This window comes from Heteronotia binoei, chromosome 14 (genome assembly GCF_032191835.1).
Source record: "Heteronotia binoei isolate CCM8104 ecotype False Entrance Well chromosome 14, APGP_CSIRO_Hbin_v1, whole genome shotgun sequence".
Lineage (NCBI taxonomy): Eukaryota > Metazoa > Chordata > Lepidosauria > Squamata > Gekkonidae > Heteronotia > Heteronotia binoei.
This window is the reverse complement of record NC_083236.1, coordinates 27,933,384-27,958,550: the sequence shown is the minus strand read 5'-3', so window position 1 is coordinate 27,958,550 and position 25,167 is coordinate 27,933,384. Positions and strand designations below refer to the sequence as shown.

Below are 25,167 nucleotides of genomic sequence, written 5' to 3'. Positions count from 1 at the left end.
TTTTAAAAATGATGCCATCTGTGCATCACAAGAAAGCGCCAGCTATCAGCTCTGCAATTATAGCTTTCCCAGTAGTAAATTAGTTTTAGAAGCACTAGATGAGTGGCATCTCTAGAAACACATAGGATCAGCCTGCCTGATGTAGAATCTGCTGTAGAATCTTAGAACAGCTCCTTCCCAGAGATGGGGGTTTGAGATGTGTTCAGATGTTCCCCCACACCTGTTCCTAATCCCCTCTCCCCTTTGTCTCCTACGCCCATCACTTCTCAGTGCCTGAGGGCATGGGGTCACCCCCTTCACTCAAATAAACTGCTTCTGCTTGCACTGAATGGACTCCTTGTCAAATAAATCAAATTCGTATTTCATGAATCAGACCTATTGGTCATGCTGTATTGAAACAAAGTTGTGGGATTTGACTTTCCAGATAAGAGGATTTTGCACAAAAGCTCACTACAAACAGAAATGATGCAAGGATGCCAAAATGGTAAACAACTCCCAACTTGGGAGGGTGATCAAAAGGAAGGTTTCTTTTGTCAAGAGTTGGGTGGAAGAGGGAATTTCAGCCAGGCCTTCTTTTCTCACCTCTGTTTGACAAGCTACACTTGCCTGTCCCTGCCACACAACCAGGATGACTAGGGCAAATCTCTGGCTTGCAGAGTTTGAGAAACCGGCCATTTGTCAGTACAGTGAAACCATTCTGTGTCAATGTGTAGCCCAGCTGCGGGAGCCAGACCTCTAGCTGCAAGATTACGGACAAGCCCCCTGCTTGTCATCTGTATAAGGCAGGTTGGAGTCTGCTGGAAGCAGTCTAACATTTTGCTTTTTCTGAGAACTCTCTGCTTGAAACAAATGTGACCAAATTCATGCCCTTATTTCAGTAGCCTGCATGCAGACAGAATCAGAAAAGCATGAACCTTTCTGCCTCCAAGCCACAGTACCAATGCAAAATGAGAAGCTGCCAACTGCCAAGAGGGTTTTTGCAATCTTTTCCCATCAGAAAAAAAGGGCAGGTGGGAGATAATGGAAACAGTGAATATAGCTGCGGTGTGTGTTGCAGTGTGGAAATGATAGAAGCAAAAGAGTGACCACGCTTCTGTACCATAGTAGAGCACACTTTCTCCCCTCAACCTACATGGAGGAAAAGATATTTAGATAACAACAGGCTGCCATTTTGCTCAGTTTCCACTGGGTGCCTTGGAGGGCCTGGGATGCCATCAACATCCTTCCCTTCTTTTGGCTTAGGAATGTGTTTCCAAAGGGCCTTTCTCTCCATCTTCTCCTCCCTCCTCTGCAGTTGTAGCATTCCCTAAGCTTCCAAGCAGGATTTCATTGATGTAGTTCAGAGTAAGGTTATTAAAGACCAGGTTGAGATGATCCACCCCTGGCAGCTCCACAACGTGCACCTTTTCTTTCTGCTGGCCGTGCCACTGCTTACACAATTCCAGGCTGCCTTTGTTGACGGAGTCATCCCCATCACCGTACACTATGTCCACAGGGTCCTCGTAGGGGAAGCGATCATCATAGATATAGGTCTCTGGAGTGAGTAGCCCAATGCCGTACAGGCAGTACACATCAACACCTGGAGGGGGCAGCCCTTTCAGCAGGTCCTTGGTGTCATTCCACATGTACCAGCCATCCTCAAAGTTGACATCGGTGAAGAAGCGTTCATAGTCATGCAAGGTGTAGTTGTAGGAGGGGGTAGAGATGAAGACGTGGGTCTCAGGCCAACCCAACCCATTTGGGAACAACCATGGATTGTTGGTGGTCACCTGCCGTTTTTCACGTAGCTTGATGCTGGACATGATCGGGATGCCCTGGTTGTCACCTGTGATTCAGACAAACATTGTCAACGACAGCGCCAACAAATACCCTACAGCAGGGATCCACAATCTTGGTTGAGCCTGTGGGCACTTCTGGAATTTTTCAGGACAGGGAGTGGGCATCACCACAGACAGGGCTGGCCCTAGACTGTCTGGTACCCTAAGCAAGGCTAACTTCTGGTGCCCCCCCCCCCCCCGCACTGATAACATTGCTGAGTCACATGGGGGTGCCCAGTTCAGCACCACCAGAAGGTTGGTGCCTTAAATAATTTATTAGTTGGACCGGCCCTGGCCACAGAACAGCTGCCACGGAGGAAAATTTTGGGTGGTTCCAAATCAAGTATCCTCCTCCAATGGAGGTGGCTCTTTCTGAATGGGTGTTTCTGGCAGACACAAAGTTCCTGTTTTCAGGGCTCTTCTTAAGTTTCATCTGCTCCAGTGAGGTGGAGGAGAGCTAGGACTAGCTATATGCTTTGGGGAAGGATGCTTTCCTGAAGAAGCAAATTGGCACCAGGAAAGCTACTGGACAATGCCATGATACTCACAGGTATCACACTGGGACCCTCTGCAAGGAGAAGGATAAACTATGGCTCTGATCTGAGTCATGCCCCCACACACTTGCAAATCAAGTTCCAAGTACAGAACTCCCTGGTGTGATTAAGTCTGTCAACCAGATCTGGGGAAATACTTGGGAAAAGGCAGAGAAGAGCCTTCAGTGGTAGGTAAAAATGAGACAAAGGCCATTCTCAGGGATCTTTCACAGACAGATTTTCCTACTGTTTGGTAGCTTAACTACAGTGTTTTTTTCTTTGAGCTTCCTCACGGACGCCATTATCCATTTGTCATCTTTTGCACAGTTTGCTAATTGTTCCTCCATGCCATCTCAAAATCAGCTCAAAGGTGGTTTGAGAAAGCGAGAGAACCATAGTGATGTGAGGAAGCTGAGATAAAACCAGCTGCAGTTTGGCATCCAAAAATACCCCTTAGGTTGGGTGTCAAATACATCAGTTGTCCTTATACGAAACAGTGAAGGTTCAGCCTCTGAGACAGAGGCCATCAAGTTTGGCCCGCACCCAATCAGCACCTCACCTGAAGCCACGACCCTCAAGGTCTTCACTGCTCCCGCCCAGGGAGCCCCAAGTGAGATGAAGCCTTCGACAAAATGGTCTTTCCAGTCCTGCGGCTGCTGGAGCAGAAAGTACAGGATAAGAAGGTTGCCCAGGCTATGGCCCATGAGGAAGACCCGCTTCTGGTAGACCTCATGCATCTCCTCCACAAGGGTGCGCAAGTTGTGGAAGTATTCCTCATGATCATCTGCAGAAATAGGATTGTCAGCTAGAGTTCTAGATAGGCCATCCAGACTACACTACCAAATTTGATAGCTGCTAAGAACAACAATAATTTTAGAGCCCTCCAATCGACCAGTACACTTCAAAGTCCCTTATACATTTTTAAAGGATACAGGGATGCAAGTAGGGTGGCCAGACCGTCCCGGTCTCCCGGGACATTCCCGGTTCTGGCCACCCAATCCCGGCTCCCGGGCTGCCTATACCGGGACCATTAAAGGTCCCGGTTTAGCCAGCCCCGGAGGCGGTGGGCCGCAGGCGCCGGCGGGGAAGGCGGCGAGTGAGGGAGGCCTCTCCGCGGCCTCCGCTGGTCGCTGGAAGCCCTCCAGAGTCTCTGGAGGGCCTCCAGGGACCAGCGGAGGCCGCGGGGACGCCGCGGAGCACCCGGCGCTGGTCCCGGAAGGCCTTCCAGAGCCTCTGGAAGGCCTTCCGGGACCAGCGCCGACCAGCAAAGGCCTCCCCGCGGCCTCCGCTGGTCCCTGGAGGCCCTCCAGAGTCTCTGGAGGGCCTCCAGGGACCAGCGGAGGCCGCGGGGACGCCGCGGAGCACCCGGCGCTGGTCCCGGAAGGCCTTCCAGAGCCTCTGGAAGGCCTTACGGGACCTGCGCTGACCAGCGAAGGCCTCCCCGCGGCCTCCGCTGGTCCCTGGAGGCCCTCCAGAGTCTCTGGAGGGCCTCCAGGGACCAGCGGAGGCCGCGGGGACGCCGCGGAGCACCCGGCGCTGGTCCCGGAAGGCCTTCCAGAGCCTCTGGAAGGCCTTCCGGGACCAGCGGAGGCCGCGGGGACCCCGCGGAGCACCCGGCGCTGGTCCCGGAAGGCCTTCCAGAGCCTCTGGAAGGCCTTCCGGGACCAGCGCCGACCAGCGAAGGCCTCCCCGCGGCCTCCGCTGGTCCCTGGAGGCCCTCCAGAGTCTCTGGAGGGCCTCCAGGGACCAGCGGAGGCCGCGGAGAGGCCGCAGAGCAGCCGGCGCTGGTCCCTGGAGGCCTCCAGAGGCCAGCGCCGGAACGGAGAGGCCCGGCGCTGGTCCCTGGAGGCCTCCAGAGGCCAGCGCCGGCAGCTCCCTCCCTCCCTCGCCGCGAGGCCGCCGCCGCAGGACTCGCCGCCGCCGCCGCTGGACTCTCCGCCGCCCTGGAAACAGGTAAGGGCGCCGAAAGCGGGGGGGGGGCGGGGGGCGGCCTTCCTTTCTTCCGCAAAATTCCCCTTGAGGCTTATGGCGGCAGGGCTCGGGGGAAGCGAGCTAGACTGCTGTTCTTTTGAGGGGTTATAGAGTGTTTCGAGCCCGTCCCTGTGGCATCGGTCCCATCGTTGTGGGGCCCAGGGGGCCGGCGCAGCGGCACGCTGAAGCAGCCTGTCGGTCACTTCCGGGTTCCTGTCCTGCATCTCGACCTGTGTTATTAGTGACAGGCTGCTTCGGCGTGCCGCTGCGCCGGCCCCCTGGGTCCCACAACGATGGGACCGATGCCACAGGGACGGGCTCGAAACACTCTATAACCCCTCAAAAGAACAGCAGTCTAGCTCGCTTCCCCCGAGCCCTGCCGCCATAAGCCTCAAGGGGGCTCATTTTGCGGCATCTCCCGGCGGGAGGGTGGCACCCGCATGGGACACATATCAAATGAAAGGGGGGGCGCAGGGCTATCAGAAACAGCCGGCGGAGGGAGTCGGGAGAGCACCCCACTGGGGGATCCACACCCCGAAAGTGATGAAGGTGGCGCAGATAGAGCCAACAGAGCAAACAGGACAAAATAAATAGGCTGCATTATGCAGCACAGTTGAGAAAGTGCCTTATCCCATATACTGATGAAGTATATACAGGATTTCAGAACAAAATTGTTTCCGGCGGTGATATTTGGGGGATTTTTGGGGATGTCACAGGAAGTGCTGTGAAGTCACTTCCTGTTTCCGGCAGTGGCATTTGGGGGAAATGATGTCATTTGGGGGAAATGATGTCACAGGAAGTGATGTCACTTCCCATTTCCGGCAGGTGACGCGGGGAAATGATGTCACAGGAAGTGATGTCACTTCCTGTTTCCTGTGGTGGCATGCCGTCACCGGAAGTGACGTCACTTCCTGTTTCCGGCGGCGCACGCGCACCCCTACCTTCCCCCCCCCCCAACGTGTCCCTGGCTGGCCTTCAGACATTATGGTCACCCTAGATGCAAGCAGGATGAAAGTGGTTACCTGAGAGAAGAGGGGTCATCCACTCCTTCAGAGCTGGCCCAGTTCTGCTGTTTCCTCAAGGCAGCTGGGAACATGAAGGACTGGAGGTCTCCCTCAAGTGCCAACAACCCATCCATGAGACAGTATTGGATTATACTTCATTGTCTCATAGGAGAGCGAAGTTGGTTCCCAATTCTTGTGATGAATGTTGACAGAGTTCCCTGACCCAAAGGCTTGTTTCTAGACCAAGGGCTTCAAGATCTGGTGCCCTATTGAGTCAAAGCACTTGGACTTGTTCCGCCCAGTTTCTGGTAAGGCTTGCTAAGCTCAGCTGGGTCATACTTACTGGGTCCAACTCTCCAGTCATAAGGAGCCGCCCTCACCGTGTGATCTCGCACATAGCCGTTATTGACCAGGTGTTGCACCAGGGTGTGCATATACCCTACAGAAAGGGGGAAAGATAAAATGAATTCAAATAGAAGGAAGGACAAGACCAGCTCTACTATTTTATTAAAGAAGAAGACTGCAGATTTATACCCTGCCCTTCTCTCTGAATCAAAGACTCAGAGTGGCTTACAATCTCCTATATCTTCTCCCCCCACAACAGACACCCTGTGAGGTGGGTGGGGCTGAGAGAGCTCTCACAGCAGCTGCCCTTTCAAGGACAACCCAAGGCCATTCCAGCAGCTGTAAGTGGAGGAGTGGGGAATCAAACTCTGTTCTCTCAGATGAGAGTCCCTACAGCACACTTAACCACTACACCAAACTGGCTCTCTGGTTTACTGTATGGGGTATTTTAGTATAGGGTATTTTACATGCGTCATACTATATAATATGCTATATAGTTTACTATAGGATAGCTCAGAATAGCCTAATCTCATCAGATCTTAGAAGCTTAGCAGTACTTGGATGGAAGAGCAGCAAGGAAGGCTAGGGTGGCTATGCAGAGGGAGGCCATGGCAAAGCACTCCTGCCCACCTCTTGCCTTGCAAACCCCGTGAGGTGGGATTTTATTGGGTTGGCATGAGTGATTATGACTTGATGGCACACTTTACTTTTACTTACTATTTCACAGGTCTTTGATCTGCTTGGTTGCACCCAGAGGTCATTTCATAGAAAAAGAGGTGCCGGAGCTCATTAGCACAACTCATTTGCATATGCCACACACCCCTGACATCACTGGAAGATGTACTAAATTATATCAGCTTAAAATGCTTCTTGAATTATAATTGTCATAATAAAACCTTACTCCCATCATACTTTTAAAATTACTTTCTCCTATGTGGCCACAGTGACATGATGAAGATTTCCATCTGTCTGCTTTATGTGTTTGGGTTATTTCCCCATTTTTTTTGTAGGGAAAGATATTAGAAAGTTTGTGAAATCTTAAAGAGTTCAGCAAAATTCTCACAGGGGGTTTGAACAATGGAACCCAGAAGCAAGTATTTGGGTGGAGGGTTTAAGATAGAAAGAGCACAATAACATTTAGAGATTCTGGAGGTCCACTCCTGTGAACTCCTGCCCCAAATGAGGCCTGATTATACCTTTGTCTACACTCTCTTTTGGAGATATCTTCAGTTTGGTGTAGTGGTTAAAAGCGTGGACTCTAATCTGGGAGAACCAGGTTTGATTCCCCACTCCTGCACATGCAGCTACTGCTGTGACTTTGGGTCAGTCACAGGTGCTCTCGGGAGCTGCTCTCTCAGGAGCAGTTCCTTCAGAGCTCTCTCAGTCCCACCTAACCTAACAGAGCGTCTCTTGTGGGGAGCAGAAGGGAAAAGAGATTGTAAGCTGCTCTGAGACTCTGAATGAAGGGCGGGGTATAAATCCAATCTCTTCTCCTTCTCCTCTGGTTTTCCTGATTCCTGACACAGCAGTTGGGCCCAGCAGAGGCAGCCCTTGATTACAAATGGACTACCACATTTGTCCTGTGGAAGTTTCCAAATCGTCTTCAAGAGCAGCCCCATGTAGAATGTGTTACAATCATCATCTGTCCTCAAGGTTACTACAGAATGGATGAGCATAGCTAGATCAGATGTCTGCAGACTTTCCAAATGAAATGCCAGTAAACTGAATTTACCTGATTTTTTTAAAATAGGTTTCAATCTAAATCAGATTCTCAAGCCTTTTAACAGTACAATGAAAGTTGCACATTATCAAGAATGGGGAAAACTACCTCCATTCAATGAAGCTGTTTTTATCAACCAGCATTAATTCTATCTCATCTGGATTCAGTTTTAGTTTATTCTGACTTAACCACTTGACTACGGTGTTCAGGCACTGATTCAGCACAGAAATGACAGCAGGTAACTATTGAGTCAAGTGATATATAGCTTGGTATCATCTGCCTGTTGATTGCACTCCATTCCATTACTATGGAGAGCCAGTTTGGTGTAGTGTGGATATGCCCAACAGGTAGATCGTGATCTACCAGTAGATCGTGGAGGGGTCATAGGTAGATCACCAGCCCCACTTGGTCTCATGGTTTGCTGGACAGGTGTTTGGGGTTTTTTGATGATTGTTTGGTGTGGTGGTATTTGATTATTGGTGCCAGTATGATGAATTCTTATTTTTACTTTTAGAACTGCATGTGTGGTTTTGGCATCATCCAGAGTCTTCAGTTCCTGTTGATCTTTAATACTTTGGGACTGTGACAGTTTTGGACCAGATTCACCCAGTGTTAACTTAGCACCCCAGCCACCCCAGTATAATGAGTGTTCCAAAGAAGAGCAAAACCAACCACTTTCATGATGAATGGGAAATGGACTACTTCATCATGGTGAAAGACAAGTGTTCTTGTCTACTTTGTAATGCCACTGTATCCTTGCCCAAAAAGGGTAATCTGGAGCATCATTATAAGGCTCTACATAGCAATAAGTTTGATGCTGATTTTCCACCCAAAAGTGAAATTCATAAACTGAAGCTCAAAGATCTAAATTGGCTGCACAGCAACAGTTGATGGCAAAGCCAAGATCACATTTGGTCAATGCAACCATGGCATCCTTCAAGGTCAGCAACCTGATCGCAAAGAAATGCAAACCTTTCAGTGAAGGAGAATTTGTAAAAGATTGTTTTCTTGAAGCAGCAGACAATCTTTTTGAAGGATTTAAGAATAAGAAAGAGATCATAGCTGCTATTCAAGATGTACAATTGTCAAGAAACACCATCATGCAGTGAATAGAAAAGATTTGTGGAGACACAACTGAACAATTGTTGGAGGATGTTTCAGTTTGTGTTGCTTTCTCACTCCAAAGAGACATAGCCCAGTTGCTAGTCTTTATCTGAATGGTTTTTGAAGACTTCAGTGTTAAAGAAGAACTACTTGAAATGATTTCTTTATAAGGGAGAACTACTGGTCAGGAAATATTCAGCTCTTTCCATTCTTTTGTGACAAAGTGTAATCTTCCATTGCATAAACTTGTTTCCATCACTACTGATGGAGCAAGAGCAATGACAGGTGAAGTTAACCATTTCATAGGCTTCTGTAGACAGCATGATGACTTTCCAGATTTCCTTTCTTACCACTGCATCATTCACCAGCAAGTTTTGGCAAGCAAGAGACAATACAACAGGCGAACTAAGTGATATGAACATTGAACTACAAGGTAAAAACAAATGCATTGCGAGATGATGAGTACAGTTTCATACTACAAGAGCAAATTTGAGCTAATGATGACTGACCTTGCAAACAACACTTTTGATCATTTTCCTAATACGCAGGACCATCTGGGACAATATCCAAATGTTTTATTTCAGAATGAGAAGTATGTGACAGAAATATGCTCTGTTATCCAAGAATTCGAAAAAAGATTCTGTGACTTCCAAAGAATTAAAAAAGTTGTGGAGTACTTGTCATACCCATTCAAAGCAGATACGGACATTAAGGAAACTGCAGCTGCTATCAGCAAAAATTACTCATTGAACAAGGCATCTCTTGAAAACGAAATAGTAACCCTTAAAAATGACATTTTTCTCAAGACCCGTGCTGAGCAAGAATCGTTTTGGAAGCTAGTGCCTAGAGACAAATTTCCCAACTTGAGAAGATGCAGTGAAACTGTACACTCCTGTTTCAGTTCAACTTATTTGTGTGAATCTGCATTTTCCCATCTGAAAATGACAAAGAGTACACAGCATTCCAACATGACAGATGAATATCTCCAGAATTCCCTGAGATTGGCCCTCATGCAATATTCACCCAACTTCAAAAAGCTGGTGGATGAAATGCAGGCTCAGACGTCTCACTAATTAGCAAGAGCAAAGTTTTAAAGATTGCGCAAGATCAGCCTGGATCAATACTTGACCTACATTTAACACAAATTACTCAATAAAAGTTAAATAAAGTTATTAAGACAGTTAAAGAAAGTTATAACAATAAAAATTTAAGGAAAACTGTTCGCAGTTCTTTCTGGATCTTCATCTCTCTGTTTTGTTTTTGCTTATTTTGCTTACCAGTAAATGACAGAAGGTGCATTGTAAATGGGGGGGGGCAGTGGAACCCAACTTTGGTGAGTTAAAATCTAATTCGAAACTAATTTGAAACTTAATTTTCATGGTGGTAGATCACCAGCACTTTTGTCCGGAAAAAATAGATCATGACCTGTTCAAAGTTGGACATGCCTGGTGCAGTGGTTTAAGTGTGTGGACTCTTATCTGGGAGAACCGGGTTTGATTACCCACTCCTCCACATACACCTGCTGATGTGACCTCAAGTTCTCTCAAGGCTGTTCTGCTAAAGGGCAGTTCTGGGAGTGCTCTCTCAGCCCCACCTACCTCACAGGGTGTCTGTTGTGGGGAGGGGAAGGGAAAGGAGATTGTAAGCCACTCAGACTCCTTTGGCTAGCAAAGGGCGGGGTATAAATCCAATCTCTTCTCTTCTTCTTCTACTGTTGTATCTTGTTCAGACATCTGCCAGGCCTTTTTAAAGCTGTGGAGCAGATCATGGAGCTGAAGCTGTATCTGAGAGACGTAGAAAACAATGGGAAGTGACCCTATCTGTTGTCTGACTTACTTTCGACAGAATCACTAATCACACTTCCAACATCCACTAGAACTTCCAGGGATTTCATGAAATCCTGAAACCTCCAGGGGTGGATGAATTTGATTTTAATTTGTCCACTGCTCTTGTGGAGGTAGGGGGCCCATCTTTGATCAAGCTTTCTGCAGATAACAGTCCAAACCCTCAAGTGCATATGATAAAATCAAGCTTGTGATCTTTTCCATATGTTGGGCCCAATACAACATGGGGTGGGCCCATAGTAGCTAAAAAGTCCTGAGCCAGTCCTGACAAGGCAGGCAACCTCTTTGTGTATGTTGAAGTCTGGGAACTGCCCACACCAGGCCAGAGATCATCATCATCGAATGGCAAGGTAGGCAGATGGTAAGCTAGGCAAAAGAATGCCCAATCTAGGCTTGGTACATGGACACACAGTTAATGCCCGCAATTGTTTTATACCAGCAACCTGCAAGGGAAGAAAGACTCTCAAATAATAATAGCCCACACATCTCCTTCCCTCGCCCCTATTTGGAGTTGCTGTTGGACCAGGTGCAGATTGTGACAGACTAACACCGTCAGACTCAGCTAGCCAAGTTTCAGTCAAAAGAACTGGGCCACACTGTTCTTCCATCTTATGTTCAAATAAAAGAGAGGCCTTGTTTTTGTTTTTAATCTTGATTGCACAACTTTAAGGTTGGGGGTAAGAATTCACTCTGTTCGCAAATGTGTAAGAAGAGCTGAGAAGCAAACAAGAAGGTATTCTTCCAGGGCAGCAGATCCACTATCCGACATCCAGTCCACATGCAACACAGAGACAGCCTGCTACCCACTCACCCCATAGCATCACCTAGTGCTTCAGCTAAACCCCAGAAGTCTCTGCTTTCTTGTCTCACACTCTTGGCCAGGATGGCTTTTTTTGAAATGGAGACACACCAGCCCCATCCATTCATCTGCGAGAGGTTAAAGGTAAAGGCAGTCCCCTGTGCAAGCACCAGTCGTTTCCGACTCTGGGGTGACATCGCATCACAACGTTTTCACGGCAGACTTTTTACGGGGTGGTTTGCCATTGCCTTCCCCAGTCATCTACACTTTCCCCCCGACCTCAGAAGGATGGAAGGCTGAGTCAACCTTGAGCCAGCTGCCTGAGCCCAGAATTCAGGTTGTGAGTAGAGAGCTCAGACTGCAGTACTGCAGCTTTACCACTCTGCACCACAGGGTTACCTGCAAGAGGTTACCTCCTCCAAATTTTCATGAGTGCTTCAATAAAGCTATCAGTGGACCTAAAAAAATGATCCCTCACTGAGGAAACACCCCCTGAGGCTCCTGTTCTCTTATTATAAGGTCAGGTTCTGCTCCCCTTAGACAAAACTCATCACAAATCCATGTTCTCTCACATAGCCACACACATTGCTGGCTGAACTCTTATTTGTTTCCTCCAACCAGTGGGAATATATCACAGCAGCAAGCATTTCTGCCACATCCCTGCATTGGAGATGGGTGGCAGCCACACAAGGAGAGTGAACCAACCCTGTAGACATACAGAATGACTCTCCTTGCAAACATTGTTGAACAATAGAATAGACTGAAGGTATATAAGTTGCTTAGTCTTTGGGAGATGGTTTAATGGTTTCTTTGGCACTGAAGAGAGCCCCTTACCCGCCAGTTTACTCTTGTCCAGATATTCCACAGAGTAGGTTTTGCCAAACCCAGGGACTCGAACATGGACACCTGGTGCACTGGACATTCTCTGGGTTGTCCTGTTGTATACCACTCTGTAGGCAAAGGAACAAGCAGACATGGGTACAAAGCCAAACACAGCCATCACTTCAAACCCCTAGGACTTAGTTTTTAAAAATCACAGTCACAAATTTCTATAGTGGTCACCTCCTGTTTATGCATTCCATGTTGTTGACATTTCTCTCCTTCCATCTTGGCAACAAGACCAGCTCTTCTCTGCCAGGCAGGTGGCAGCCAGGAAGAAAAAGTTTAAGGCCATATACAAAGGTGAAGACTGGCCACCACACACACACACACACACACTGTGGCTAATAGCCACTGACGGATCTACTCCATATTTTTATCCAACCCACCTTGAAGCTGGCTATGCTTGTAGCCCCCACCACTTCCTGTGGCAGTGAATTCTACAAGTTAATCACCCTTTGGGTGAAGAAGTACTTCTTTCTATCCATTTTAACCTGACCAGCAATTTCATTGAATGCCCACAAGTTCTTGTATTGTGAGAAAGGGAGAAAAGGACTTCTTTCTCTACTTTCTCCATCCCATGCATAATCTTGTAAACCTCTATCATGTCACCCCGCAGTCAACGTTTCTCCAAGCTAAAGAGCCCCAAGCGTTTTAACCTTTCTTCATAGGGAAAGTGTTCAATGATCCTGCTCAATGCAGGATCAGCCAAGAGCACCCCTGACAAGTGTTTGTCCAGCTGCTGCTTCAAGACTGTCAGTGAGGGGGAGCTCATCACCTCCCTCCCTTAATTTAAACCCATTATTGCAAGTCTTCTCCTCTGCTGCCAACAAAACAGCTCCCTGCCCTCCTCTAAGTGGAAAAAGGAAAGATCCCCTGTGCAAGCACCAGTCATTTCCGACTCTGGGGTGACGTTGCTTTCACAACATTTTCACGGCAGACTTTTTAATGGGGTGGTTTGCCATCGCCTTCCCCAGTCATTTACACTTTCCCCCCAGCAAGCTGGGTACTCATTTTACCGACCTCGGAAGGATGGAAGGCTGAGCCAACCTCGAGCTGGCTACCTGAAAACCCAGCTTCCGCCGGGATTGAACTCAGGTCATGAGCAGAGCTTAGGAATGCAGTACTGCAGCTTTAACACTCTAAGTGACAGCCCTTCAAATACTTCAAGAGAGCAATTATGTCCTCCCTCAGCCTCTTCTCCAGACTGAGACCGATTTCCCACTAGCCTTGCTCTGCTCTCACTCTTCACTTCTTCATGGGGCTTCTGTCAGATTTTGCACAAGCTGCCCTGAGGCTGCAACTCTCTCTGCCTCTTTCACACAGCACACAAGATCCCAGGGCAGCTTGTGCGAAATTTGACAGAAGCCCTGCGGAGAAGAGGAGAGTGAGAAGGGGTAAGGCTAGTAGGGAATTGGTCTGAATGTTCCCAAGTCCCTCAGCCTTTCCTCATAGGCCCCTGATCATCCTTGTCAGTCTCTTCTGCACCTGATCCATTCTGTCCACATCCTTCTTGAAGTGAGGCCTCCAGAACTGCACACAATACTCTAAGTGCAGCCTGACCAATACAGTGGGGCTATGACATCTTATGATCTGAATGTTATGCCTCTGATGATACACCCCAAAATCGCATTAGCCTTTTTTGTCGCTGCACCACACTGGCTGCTCATATTTAATTTATGGTTCACCCGTACCCCAAGATCTTGTTCACACATGGCTACCCAAAAGTTCTCAACTGCCTTGGAAAATTCCTGGGTATTTGGAGCCAATGCATAGGGGGGCTCAGTGGGGATGTGCTGTGAAGTTGCCATTTTCTCCAGGTAGGATTATCAACCTCAAACTGGGGCTTGGTGATATCCTGGAATTTACAACTGATCTCCAGACTATAGAGATCAGTTCCCCTGGAAGAAATGGCAACTTCAGAAGGCGGTGCTCTAAGGCATTACATCCCTACTGAGCTTCCTCCCCAGGCACTGCCATCAAATCCAGGAATTTCCCAAGACAGAGCTGACAACCTTTAGTCCTGGAGAAATGATCTCTGTAGTCTGGAGATCAGTTCTAATTTAGACAGAACTGAAGCTCTCTCCTCCTTCCCCCAAGAGTGATAACACTGTCCAGGGGGAGGAAATGTGGAGCTCTGACCTCCTCCTCATAATGGCTGTGCGAAGAGAGTTCATGTGGATGTTCTACCTCAGCCACCTCACAGTTCCTTCTTTAAGCTCAATCAGTTTTCCTTTGGTCTGGTTCAAAGAAGAAAACCAAGGCAGCCCATGAATCATGCTCAGACTGAACATATGAGTGCACTACTTTAAATCAGAGTTTTCTTTGTTCCCTGTGAGGAAATGTGGAAGCTACCACAAGCTGGCAGCTGTGGGATCCAGTTTCCTCATTATGCCCCTTGAATTTGCACCTCATACAAGACCTTTTCTATTAAGTAGAAATACACTGCAGGTTAAGTGTGTCTCAGCATAAGCACACCTACCTGGTATTGTCAATCCAACAGTCCACTCCCAGGGGTAGGAACATGTTAAGGTTCAACCAGATGGTGAAGTAGTCCTCGGTTTTGCGATAGCACATCCAGTTGACCACATCTGGCTTGTCTAGCTTGGCCTCTAATTGGTTCCCAAGGCAACCAGGCACTGCGGGACCGCAGAGAGAGAGAGAGAGAGAGAGAGGGATGTCTAAACAACAGGTTTAATAGATTGGTTTCTATGTCCTGCCTCCTCAACTCCTGTGCTTTTGATAGTAGTGAAACAGAGATGACCTTGCAATAGCTTCATCAACTGCATTCATTTTTATTTGTATTTATTTACTTTATTTACACTATAGTCTGCCTTTCACACTGGGACTTGTAGGGTTGCTGGTCTCCAGGTAGCACCTAGAGATCTCCCACAATTACAATTGATCTCCAGATGAACACAATCAGTTCCCCTGGAACAAATGGCTGCTTTGGAAGGTGGACTCTATAGCATTATACTCTGCTGAGATCCCTCCCCTTCCCAAACCCTGCCATCCCCAGCTTCACCACCCAAATCTCCACATATTTCTCAATCTGGAGCTAGGAACCCTAGACTCAGGTTGGATTACGCAGAGTAAGTAATTACAATCAAAATGATGAGACATTCAATACGGTTGATTGTGTTTCTGCATGTCAGGCTGCTATGAAGCAGGAAGGGGGGGAACTACTAAAATGATGGCAATCTTGATCTTACCGTTTACCTTCATGACTGAGTTTTCTGCTCCCACATGTGAACCACACATAAAGCCGCCTTATACTGAATCAGACTACTGCTTCCCTCAAGGTTTTTACTGTCTACTCTGGCAACAGCTCTCCAGGGTCTTTCATGTCATCCGCTACTACCTGATCCTTTCTCTTGGAGCTGCCAGGGATTGAACCTGGGACCTTCTGCATGTCAAGCAGATGTTCTTCCACTGAGCCCCAGCCCCTTCCCTTGAGTCTAAAGTACTTGTCAGAAGTGTCCTGCCAGCTGACTATATTTATTTAGGAATCTAACCTCATGTGAATCTTGTCTCTACACGTTGTCTCTACTACAAAGGTGAAAGATTTGGTCATCTAGTTCCTGGGTCGTGGACAATACTCCCTCTAAGCTATGGAGTCTCTTGAGCAAAAATTCTATTTTGTGAGCTACCAGCATTTAAGCTGTGAGGTACTATACACATTAGCTTGCTCTGGGGCCATTTTTCCTGAGCTAAGACGTAAATGTGTGAACTGGAGGCTAAAAAATTGTGAGCTAGCTCACACTAACTCACTTTAGAGGGGACACTGGTCTTGGTACCTTTAAAAACAGGGAAAGTTGGTTTATGCCTGCGGGACTTGCTTAGTCTCTGGACCATGCCTTCAGCTTTTGATAAATTTCATCAGGTGAAAGGCTGTGGGTGGGAAGAGTGTCTTTGAACTGCAGGTCAGAAGCCTCTTGATTCTGGCCAGGATTCCTAGACTTGGGGATGTAACAACCCATAATCTGTACTGAAATATTGGCCGGACACAGATTATGTCACCTCCCTCTTCACTGCACAGAAATGTGAGAAGATCCCCATCCTTCAAAAGAGAGGAGACGGCCTGAAAATGCCTTCATCTTCTTGCTGCAACTTTGACGTTTCTAATAGTAGGCTAGCAGGCTGAGGCCTCTGATTTGTTGGGTTACAAAAAAAGGCTATAATGAACTGAAGCTTGAGAGATCAACAGGCTACAGTTTGTATAAAGTCTGGTAGTGCAGGCGTGTCTAGGCTTGATCCTCCAAATCAAGAAGAGTTTATGGGATTTGCATGCACACAAACACGAAACTCATTGCCAAATAAGCGATTAACTCACTAGTCTGCAGGTGTCAACATGGCTTGGACTTCCATTGGAAAACAGACTTCTAACATCTAGAATCCTGCGCCTAACCACAAATCAGCCATGTTGTTTTTAACCATCTTGGGATGACGTTTGCTTTTTAGACAGATCATATTTATGATATGATTCACACTGATTACTTAAACATTTTCTGTTTTACTGCATTATTGTGTTTGTGGAATTAACAGTGCAATCCTATGCAGCGTTACCTCATGAAGTCTGTTTAGGGCTGCACACGGTACCCTTTCTGCACACAAACAATATCTTGTGCTGCTGTAAACAAATATTGTCTGGATTTTTAGCAGAAAGGAAGTGACGCATTCCCAAATAAATAAATAAATGGCTTTGTGAGTTCTTGAATGATTATGGGAACTGCCTGACATTGAAAGGCACCAAGGGGAGCAAAATATTTTAAAACCTTGCGTGATTCCCAGGTTTCCTTTTACACTTGGCATTTGGTTTACTGGAAAAGTTTGAGACAGTTCAACAGAATCTACGATAACGACTTTATATAGTGATTTCCTGATTTCATGTCTATGAAATATATTCTCTCTAATGGGAGGGGAGTACCACAAATAATGATGCCAACCTCTGCTTAGTCCGGTACCCTCTAATATTAATAATCTCTTATTTTCTAATGTAAACCAATCAACTATCCATACCAGGCAGCATGCCTTATAATATAAATTCCAGTCGGGCAGAGCGAACCCTCCCCTAGAGACGCTATCTTGCAGTATTTTTAGTTTTATTCTGGGCTTTTTATTTTGCCATATAAATGTAGTAATGAGCTTATTCAGTTGGACGAAGAAGGATCGAGATAGAATAATCGGTATTGTTTGGAACAAGTATAGGACTTTTGGCAAGATATTCATTTTAATCGTGGCTATTCTGCCAAGCAATGAGATCTGTAAGTCTTTCCATCTACTTAAATCCGTTCTGATTTCTGTAAGGATCTTATCATAATTATCCCTTTGGAGAGTTTTTAAGTCATTAGAAAAGTGGATCCCCAAGTATTTAATTTTCTTCTCATAACCAAATCCTGATTTCTTTTCCAATAGTTCTATCTCTTCCTTGGTCATGTTCTGTGCCAGGAATTTCGATTTCTGAAAATTAACCTTGAAGCCAGAGATTTTCCCATATTCTTCCAAAACTTTCATCAGGTAATCAATTGAAGTCACTGGGTCTTCAAGTGTAAGAAGTAAATCATCTGCATACGCCCGGACCTTGTATTTTTCTCCCTTGATATTGGCCCCTTGCAATCCATCTTCCTCTCTTATTTTTATTAATAATAATTCCAGAGTAAGTATAAATAATAAGGGGGACAGTGGGCACCCCTGCCTTGTCCCCCGTTCAATTTTGATCAGATCTGACAGATTCCCGTTGATATTGATTCTAGCACTTTGGTTGGAATAAATAGCTCGGACTAATTTGGTAAAATTCGGACCACATCCCATGGCCTGGGCAGACTTTACGATAAAATTCCAGTTAACGTTATCGAACGCTTTTTCAGCGTCAAGTGCAATTCCGGCAAACTGCTTCCCTGGGTGTAATCGGTAATATTCTAGTATGTCTATAAAAAATCTTGTATTTTGCCGTATTGCTCTGTCAGGGACAAACCCCGTTTGGTCTTCATTAATAACTGTATGGACAGTTTTTCGAATTATGTTTTTTTTTTTCGTTTTTTTTATTTATGGAAAGTTTAATTGTAAATGGAATTATGAATTGTTCAATAAAACCTGCTTTTAACCTAAAAAAAAAAAAAAAAAAGAATCTACGATAACGCTCTAAATCACTCTTTACTGAGGCCCTGTTTCCCCCATATATAAACCAAGGGCAGTCTACAAATCTTGAGTGCAGGATGTTTGGGAGCAATGTAGGGAGGGGGGGCACTCAGAATTTTTAGGCAGCCTTCTCTCCCCACTTGCAACGGTTTAAAACAGCCAGCAGAGGAAATCTGCTTGATATTTCTTATCCCACTGTGAAGACAGAAGCCTGGATTTCTCCCCAAGCCATTCAAAAGTGCCACACAGCAAACAGGAATCAAACTGAACATTAAGAGTTGGCTGATGGCCCTTCATCACAGGGGTCTTATTTACTATATGCCCAAGACTTGAGTATTCCATGCATATAATGAGCGGGCTGAAGCTAAATCCGGCGAAGACAGAGGTTCTTTGCTTGGGTCATTGGGGTCCGGGGAGGGAAATCCCCCTACCAGCTTTTGAAGGTGCGCCGCTGATAGCGGTGGACAGGGTCAAAAGCCTGGGGGTACTATTGGAGTCCTCCTTAACGATGGAGGCTCAGACAGCAGCCACTGCCAAGTCCGCATTTTTTCATTTTAGGCGGGCAAGGCAGTTGGCCCCCTTCCTGGAGTGCGACGATCTAGCAACAGTGATCCATGCCACGGTCACCTCAAGGTTGGACTACTGCAATGCTCTCTACATGGGGCTGCCTTTGTGCCGAACTCGAAAGCTGCAGCTAGTGCAGAATGCCGCGGCCCGGCTGCTGTTAGGACTCCCAAGAAGGGAGCACATCCGGCCAGGGCTCCGGGATCTGCACTGGCTGCCAATAGCTTACCGAGTCCAGTACAAGGTGCTGGTTATTACCTTTAAAGCCCTATATGGTCTAGGACATGCCTACCTTAGGGACCGTCTCTCCCCACATGTTCCCCAGAGAGTACTGAGATCGGGAACTCAAAATCTCCTAGTTATCCCCGGGCCAAAATAAGCCCACTTAAAATCTACCAGGGACCGGGCCTTTTCTGTTACGGCCCCCTCCTGGTGGAACCAGCTGGTGGAAGAGGTGAGGGCCCTGTGGGACCTTGCTCAGTTCCGCAGGGCCTGTAAGACAACCCTTTTCCGGCTGGCCTATGACTAGCTGGTACAAGAAACCAAGTGTAGTTATACTAGATGTCTGCTGTCCCTAATGTTTTAAATGGTTTAAATGTCTTAAAATTTTAAATGTATTAATTATTTTAACTGTTTTTATGCTTAAATTCTATTTATGTCAAATTTTTATGTTGTGAGCCGCCCTGAGCCACTTGTTGGGAAGGGCGGGATGTAAATCATTAAATAAATAAATAAATAAATAATCATAAACATACCTATACAAATTTGCCTTGTCTGGTGTGCTGTAGCTAGGAAGACATTTGATCCTTTGCACACTTGCATACAAATTATGGGTTAAGAACCAAAAGCTTAGATGCAACTTTCTTGGATGGGCAGATTATAAATGGTATCAGTGAACACCTTTCCTAAGATTTGTGAGTTGGAGTTGTTTACTGATCAACATCTTTCATGCAATGGGTCTTTAAAAAACTAAAATGACAGAAAGCATTTTAAAATTTCATTTGGGAGGGGGGAGGTCAATGATATGGACACCTTGTCGTTTTCCCTGTTAGGGAGAAAAGTACCAGGATGGCTAGCCAGGAATGGATGACTCAGGCAGAAAATTAGAATGGTTTGCCCAGGCTCATGAAAGATACAGTAGTTTCATTTCCAGCCTCAAGGAAGGTTAGTACCTTTTAACCCATGGTGATTGAATACTGTATATCCTGTCCTTATGGCAGATTCTCTAATGTTTAAAAGTAATTCCTACTTCTAGACTTATGGTACTTTGGAGGATCCCCTTGTAAAGTGATGCTACTTTCACCCTCCCTAACCTAAAATGCAGTGTTAACATTTGTTAATACTACAAGGATTTTTTTTTAATGTTTTGTACCAGTAAATATAAAGCATTACTGAGCAACAAGCTATATTTCATGGCATATTATGCAGAATCAAATCCAGATCTGCTTCTGAGCCCCTCCCCGCAAGCCTCCTTTCCCAGCTTAGCCTGCTCTAGGGCTGTCAACCTTCAGGTGGTGCCAGGAGTTTCCCAAGAATCCAAACTGATCTCCAATCTATAGTGATCATACTCTGCGGCATCACATCATGCCTGAGCTCCCTCCCAAAATGCCACCCCTGTAGCACCACCTTCATATCCTGTCAATCCTGCCCTGTCCTTCTTCCAACCCACCATTTGAGAAGCACTGCTTTATGGTAGCAAAAGAGAGCCAGTGTTTGTGGTGGCTGGAGCATCAGCCTAGGATCTGAGACAGGCTGGTTCAAATCCCCACTCTGCTATGGAAGCTTGTTCAGTTACCTCAAGTCAGTCACTCTCTTGCAACCTAATCTGCCTCAGAGGGTTTTTGAAGAAGAGGAAGGCTAGGAGGTTGGATTTATACTTTTCTCTTCACTCGGAGTCAGCTTAGATGTTGGATTTATGCTCTGCTCTTCACTCAGAGTTGTTTTACAAGCTCCTTCAGATGCCCTGTGAGGCAAGTCTTCTCCCTCCCTTATTTTCTTGAATGTGGCCAGATGTCCTCTCAGGTTGGGGACAGACAGACAACCAAGGTAAGGAGACAGCTTAGGGTGGGAAAATGAACATATGAACATATGAAGCTGCCTTATACTGAATCAGACCTTCGGTCCATCAAAGTCAATATTGTCTACTCAGACTGGCAGCGGCTCTCCAGGGTCTCAAGCTGAGGTTTTTCACACCTACTTGCCTAGACCCTTTTTTAGTGGAGATGCCAGGGATTGAACCTGGGACCTTCTGCTTACCAAGCAGATGCTCTACCACTGAGCCACCGTCCCTCCCTCTTTGAAACTGGACCTTGAAAGGATATATAGAGGGGTGTGTGTGTGTCTGTGAATGGAAACTGCAATCAGAGGCCGACATGACTTCCAGGTCACACACATACACAAAAATACAGAAGGAAACTGGAAACATGGATGTGTTGGCTTGGCCGCTGTGGCTCCCACAGAGAAGGAAGGAAACAGGAAGCCCCTTCTCATCTTACAACAAGCTCCATGGAACAAGAGCAGAATAAAAATGTGATCAACAGAAACTGTGAGAGAGAGCCTCTTAGGGATCTCATGGCTGCAATGTCTGTGGATCCAGTTTTTGCTTCCTGGGTAAACAAAACAAAGTCCAGCTAGTGTCATTTGTCAGAATGAAATTGTGCAAGGGAATAATCTCCCAGAAGGGTCAATATGGAATTAGAAAGAAGAGAAAAAATCCCTAAGGACAGTAGAGAGACTATCTCAAAGTAGGTTAAAGGTAGTGAAGCAAAGGTTGCCAAATTCAGTCTGGGACAGAGTTCCTCTGACTTGAACCAAAGGGACCATTGTGGAAGCACAGCTTCATCTGTGTCTCCAATAACAAGGATGGATTCAATGTGGTGTAGTGGTTAGAGCATTGGACCAAGATCTGGGAGACCCAGGTTCAAATCCCCACTCTGCCATGGAAGCCAGCTGGTGACCTTGGGCCAGTCACACACTCTCAGCCTAACCTACCTCACAGGGTTGTTGTGAGGAGAAAACGGAGGAGAAAAGAACAATGTAAGCCATTCTGGATCTCCACTGAGCAGAAAAGCAGAGTAAAAATAAAGTAAAAAATTCACTCTTTGCACTGACCTAGTGTTCCCCTGAAATTAACTCACCAACATTTTCCATCTCAGATTATGGATTCAGACTATAAAGAAACTTGTTATCTTGTAATTTCCTGCTTTCTTGTTCTATTCTAGGCTATTGCCCTATCTAGCATCAGGTGGGGGGAAGTTGTAAGGGAATAAATTCAATAAATAAAAATTGCTGAGGTACATGTTGGTTTCCCCACTGGAACAAAAATGAGCATCCCCAAGCTATTTTAGGCTTGGAAAACACCACAGGAAGGAAACCTGAGCACCTGGAAGGCTGACTCCCAGAACAAGTCTATTGACTTGACCCACAGAGGTACCTCAGAAAATTATAGTTAGGCTTTAGTTCAGGGAACCGTCAATGGCTTTGTGACATCACGTCTGTCATTACGCTAATCCCCGTTCTCCTCTCAAAACTATTTGCATGCCTAGCAATTTATAACTTTTACACCAAGCAGAGTGACAAAGACGGGCATCTTTAATATGCCTTGAAGGCTCAACAGACAGCTAATCCATACTATTTCCCCACCATACAGTAGACATTCCACAGCATATTGTTCAAGCAATCCATCCCTCCAGGTACCTCAGTGTGATACGTCTGGACTGAGGGGAGCAGAAGTCAAAACTTACGGACTCTTCTATCCTGGCATGTTCCTTTCTAATTCCAGGTGCCTTGAGAGGAGCCCTGTGCTATTCCACCATGGTAAGTGCCTATCCAATCTTGGCCAGCTAGGCTAACCCTAGGATTGCCAACTCTGGATTGGGAAAACCCTGAACAATTCAGGGTGGAAACTGGGGAGGACAGGACTTGAGGAGAGGAAGAACTTCAGTGGGGTACATAAGAGAAGCCATGTTGGATCAGGCCAATGGCCCATCCAGTCCAACACTCTGTGTCACACAGTGGCCAAAAAAACAAGGCGCATCAGAAGGTCCATCAGTGTGGCCAGGACACTAGAAGCCCTCCAAATGTGCCCCCCAAGCACCAAGAATACAGAGCATCACTGCCCCAGACAGAGAGTTCCATCAATACACTATGACTAATAGCCACTGATGGACCTCTGCTCCATATGCTTGTCCAATCCCCTCTTGAAGCTGTCTATGCTTGTAGTGCTACCACCTCCTGTGGCAGTGAATTCCACATGTTAATCACCCTTTTGGTGAAGAAGTACTTACTTTTATCTGTTCTAACCCGACTGCTCAGCAATTTCATTGCATGTCCACAAGTTCTAGTACTGCGAGAAAGGGAGAAAAGTACTTCTTTCTCTACCTTCTCTATCCCATGCATAATCTTGTAAACCTCTATCGTGTCAACCCTCAGTCAATGTTTCTCCAAGCTAAAAAGCCCCAAGCGTTTTAACCTTTCTTCATAGGGAAGGTGTTCCAACCCTTTAATGCTATACAGTTCACCCTCCAAAAGCATCTGTTTCCTGCAGGGGAACTGATCTCTGTAGTTTGGAGATCGATTGTAATTACGGGAGATCTCTTAGCCCCATCTGGAAATGGGCAATTATAGCTAACGAATTATCTTGTGTCCCCCTGCTGGACTAAATACTAGGGCTCAAGCCTTGCCTGCAAAGGGCTGCCACCCCTCCCGATCACCACATATCCCACAACAAGTTACATATCCCACAACAAGTTTGGCTCAACTTACCAAGCACTACAGGAGGGGTGTTGTTGGCGAGAGCAGCTTCCGGGGTGGAACTGGGTGGGAAGAGCACATCCAAGAGCCAGAATGGGCTCACGGGCTGGAAGAGGAACAGGAAAAGTGCTGCAGGCCCAAGGAAGCTCCCCATCGTGAGCTCTGCTCTCCGGCCAGTCAGCCTGCTCCAGGACAGACCTATAAATGCAGCAGGCTACTGAGAGGCGGAGGGAAAGCTGGGGAATCATTAGCAGATGCCGGGCTTAGGTCAGCCCAGAAGGGCTGTCCATGCCTGTTGGCCCCAGCGCTGATACACACTGGCTGATGGGGTGGGGTGGGGGGAGTACGTGTGCTGTGTTTGCAGAAAAGAGCATCCAAAAGGTGGATGTTGGAATGTGAAAAGCCTCTCCCCCTCTGGGAGCTCTGCAAGAACTTCGTCCTATCCTAATCAAAACCAGATGCATCCAAGGGTCCAGTTCATATGAATGTAGCTTGAAGCCATTTCTGTTCCCCCAGCTTTCAATTGCAGATATACCCCTTTGAGGGAGATTCTTTCCAAAAGTTTCACATTCCTCACGGTGTGTTTTCCTGCCAAAAGGCCTATTGCTAATCAAAGGTCTATTTGCATCACACTTTGCCTTTGATACACCATGTTTCAACAAATGGCAACTACTCTAAAAATCATACCAAACCTGCCCCCCTTCTGAGGTTGGGTTTGTGCTAACAGATATGCAGAGAGGTGAATGTGCACCTTTCAAAGCATTGTGCATTTTGGGAAGCACCTTCTGGTATTGCCACTAAGAAACACAGGGTTCCAGCTGTAACTGTCCGAGTACGCCTCTCAGCTGTAATGAAGCAACTGGTGAAGTCCAGGGGAAGAAGAACTTGGAATGCAACATTAAAAAAACATGCACTTGGAACATATTTTTAGCAACGTTTGCCTAAGAAAAGGGTACTGGAGTTCAAGTCCATTTCCTGTGACTTTTCACTTGCGCATGATAGGGATTCTTGTGCAAGAAGTAATATTTAGATTCAGGCAGAATCTCATCTGCAAGTTTGCTTTCCCTCTGTCTCGCACACATCCCTTAACCCTACGTGCACACTACCATTTCCCTCTTTTATGGCCTCTATGGAAAAATGTGCTGTACTTTGGAAGTTTGGACTGTACAAAAACTTCACCTTGAATTTCAAAAACCTCTTCTCACTCTTGGCAGAGAACAGAGAATCAACTGCTCCCCACTCTCACTCAACCAGGCTTCAGAAATGCTAATGGGAGGCCAGGCTAGAGACAATGAAGTGGCATGTTCACACTTTTAGCAAAAAGCAAGGAACAGAGACTCCCTAGCAGGGAATAGAGACTGGAAAGACTTATGGGGCTTCAGGACAGGGCCGGCCCTGCCACTAGGCAATTGTCTAGGGCACCGGCCTTCTGGGGGCACTGAATTGGGTGCACCCACGTGACTCGCTGTTATCAGTGCGGGGTCGGGGGTGCCAGAAGTTGGCCTTGCCTAGGCTGCCAGACTGTCTAGAGCCAGCCCTGCTTCAGGAAAAGCATTTTTTGTCCTTTGGGGGTGGCTGAAGAGGAGAGTGTCTCTTTCCTGTTGATTCAATTGAGACAGATGGAGCTCTCACCTAAGTTCCTGCTGAAGGTGGTCATCGCCATGTGGGTGACTCCAAGGCAATGGTTGCTTTTTAGA

General features: G+C 46.6%; 1 protein-coding gene and 1 non-coding gene across 2 annotated transcripts; both read right to left on the bottom strand.

Moving 5' to 3' along the window:
- Nucleotides 1–8: 8 nt before the first annotated feature.
- On the bottom strand, nt 9–23,703 carry LCAT (lecithin-cholesterol acyltransferase). Its single transcript, XM_060254109.1, has 6 exons — nt 23,483–23,703; nt 14,499–14,655; nt 11,972–12,087; nt 5,669–5,764; nt 2,910–3,134; nt 9–1,825 (listed from the first exon to the last, which is right to left on the bottom strand). The coding sequence occupies exons 1-6, from the start codon at nt 23,622–23,624 to the stop codon at nt 1,239–1,241; spliced, it is 1,323 nt and encodes a 440-aa protein (XP_060110092.1). The 5' UTR covers nt 23,625–23,703; the 3' UTR covers nt 9–1,238.
- On the bottom strand, nt 15,392–15,463 carry TRNAV-GAC (transfer RNA valine (anticodon GAC)). The gene has a single exon. It is a non-coding gene; the product is annotated as a tRNA-Val (tRNA).
- Nucleotides 23,704–25,167: the final 1,464 nt, after the last annotated feature.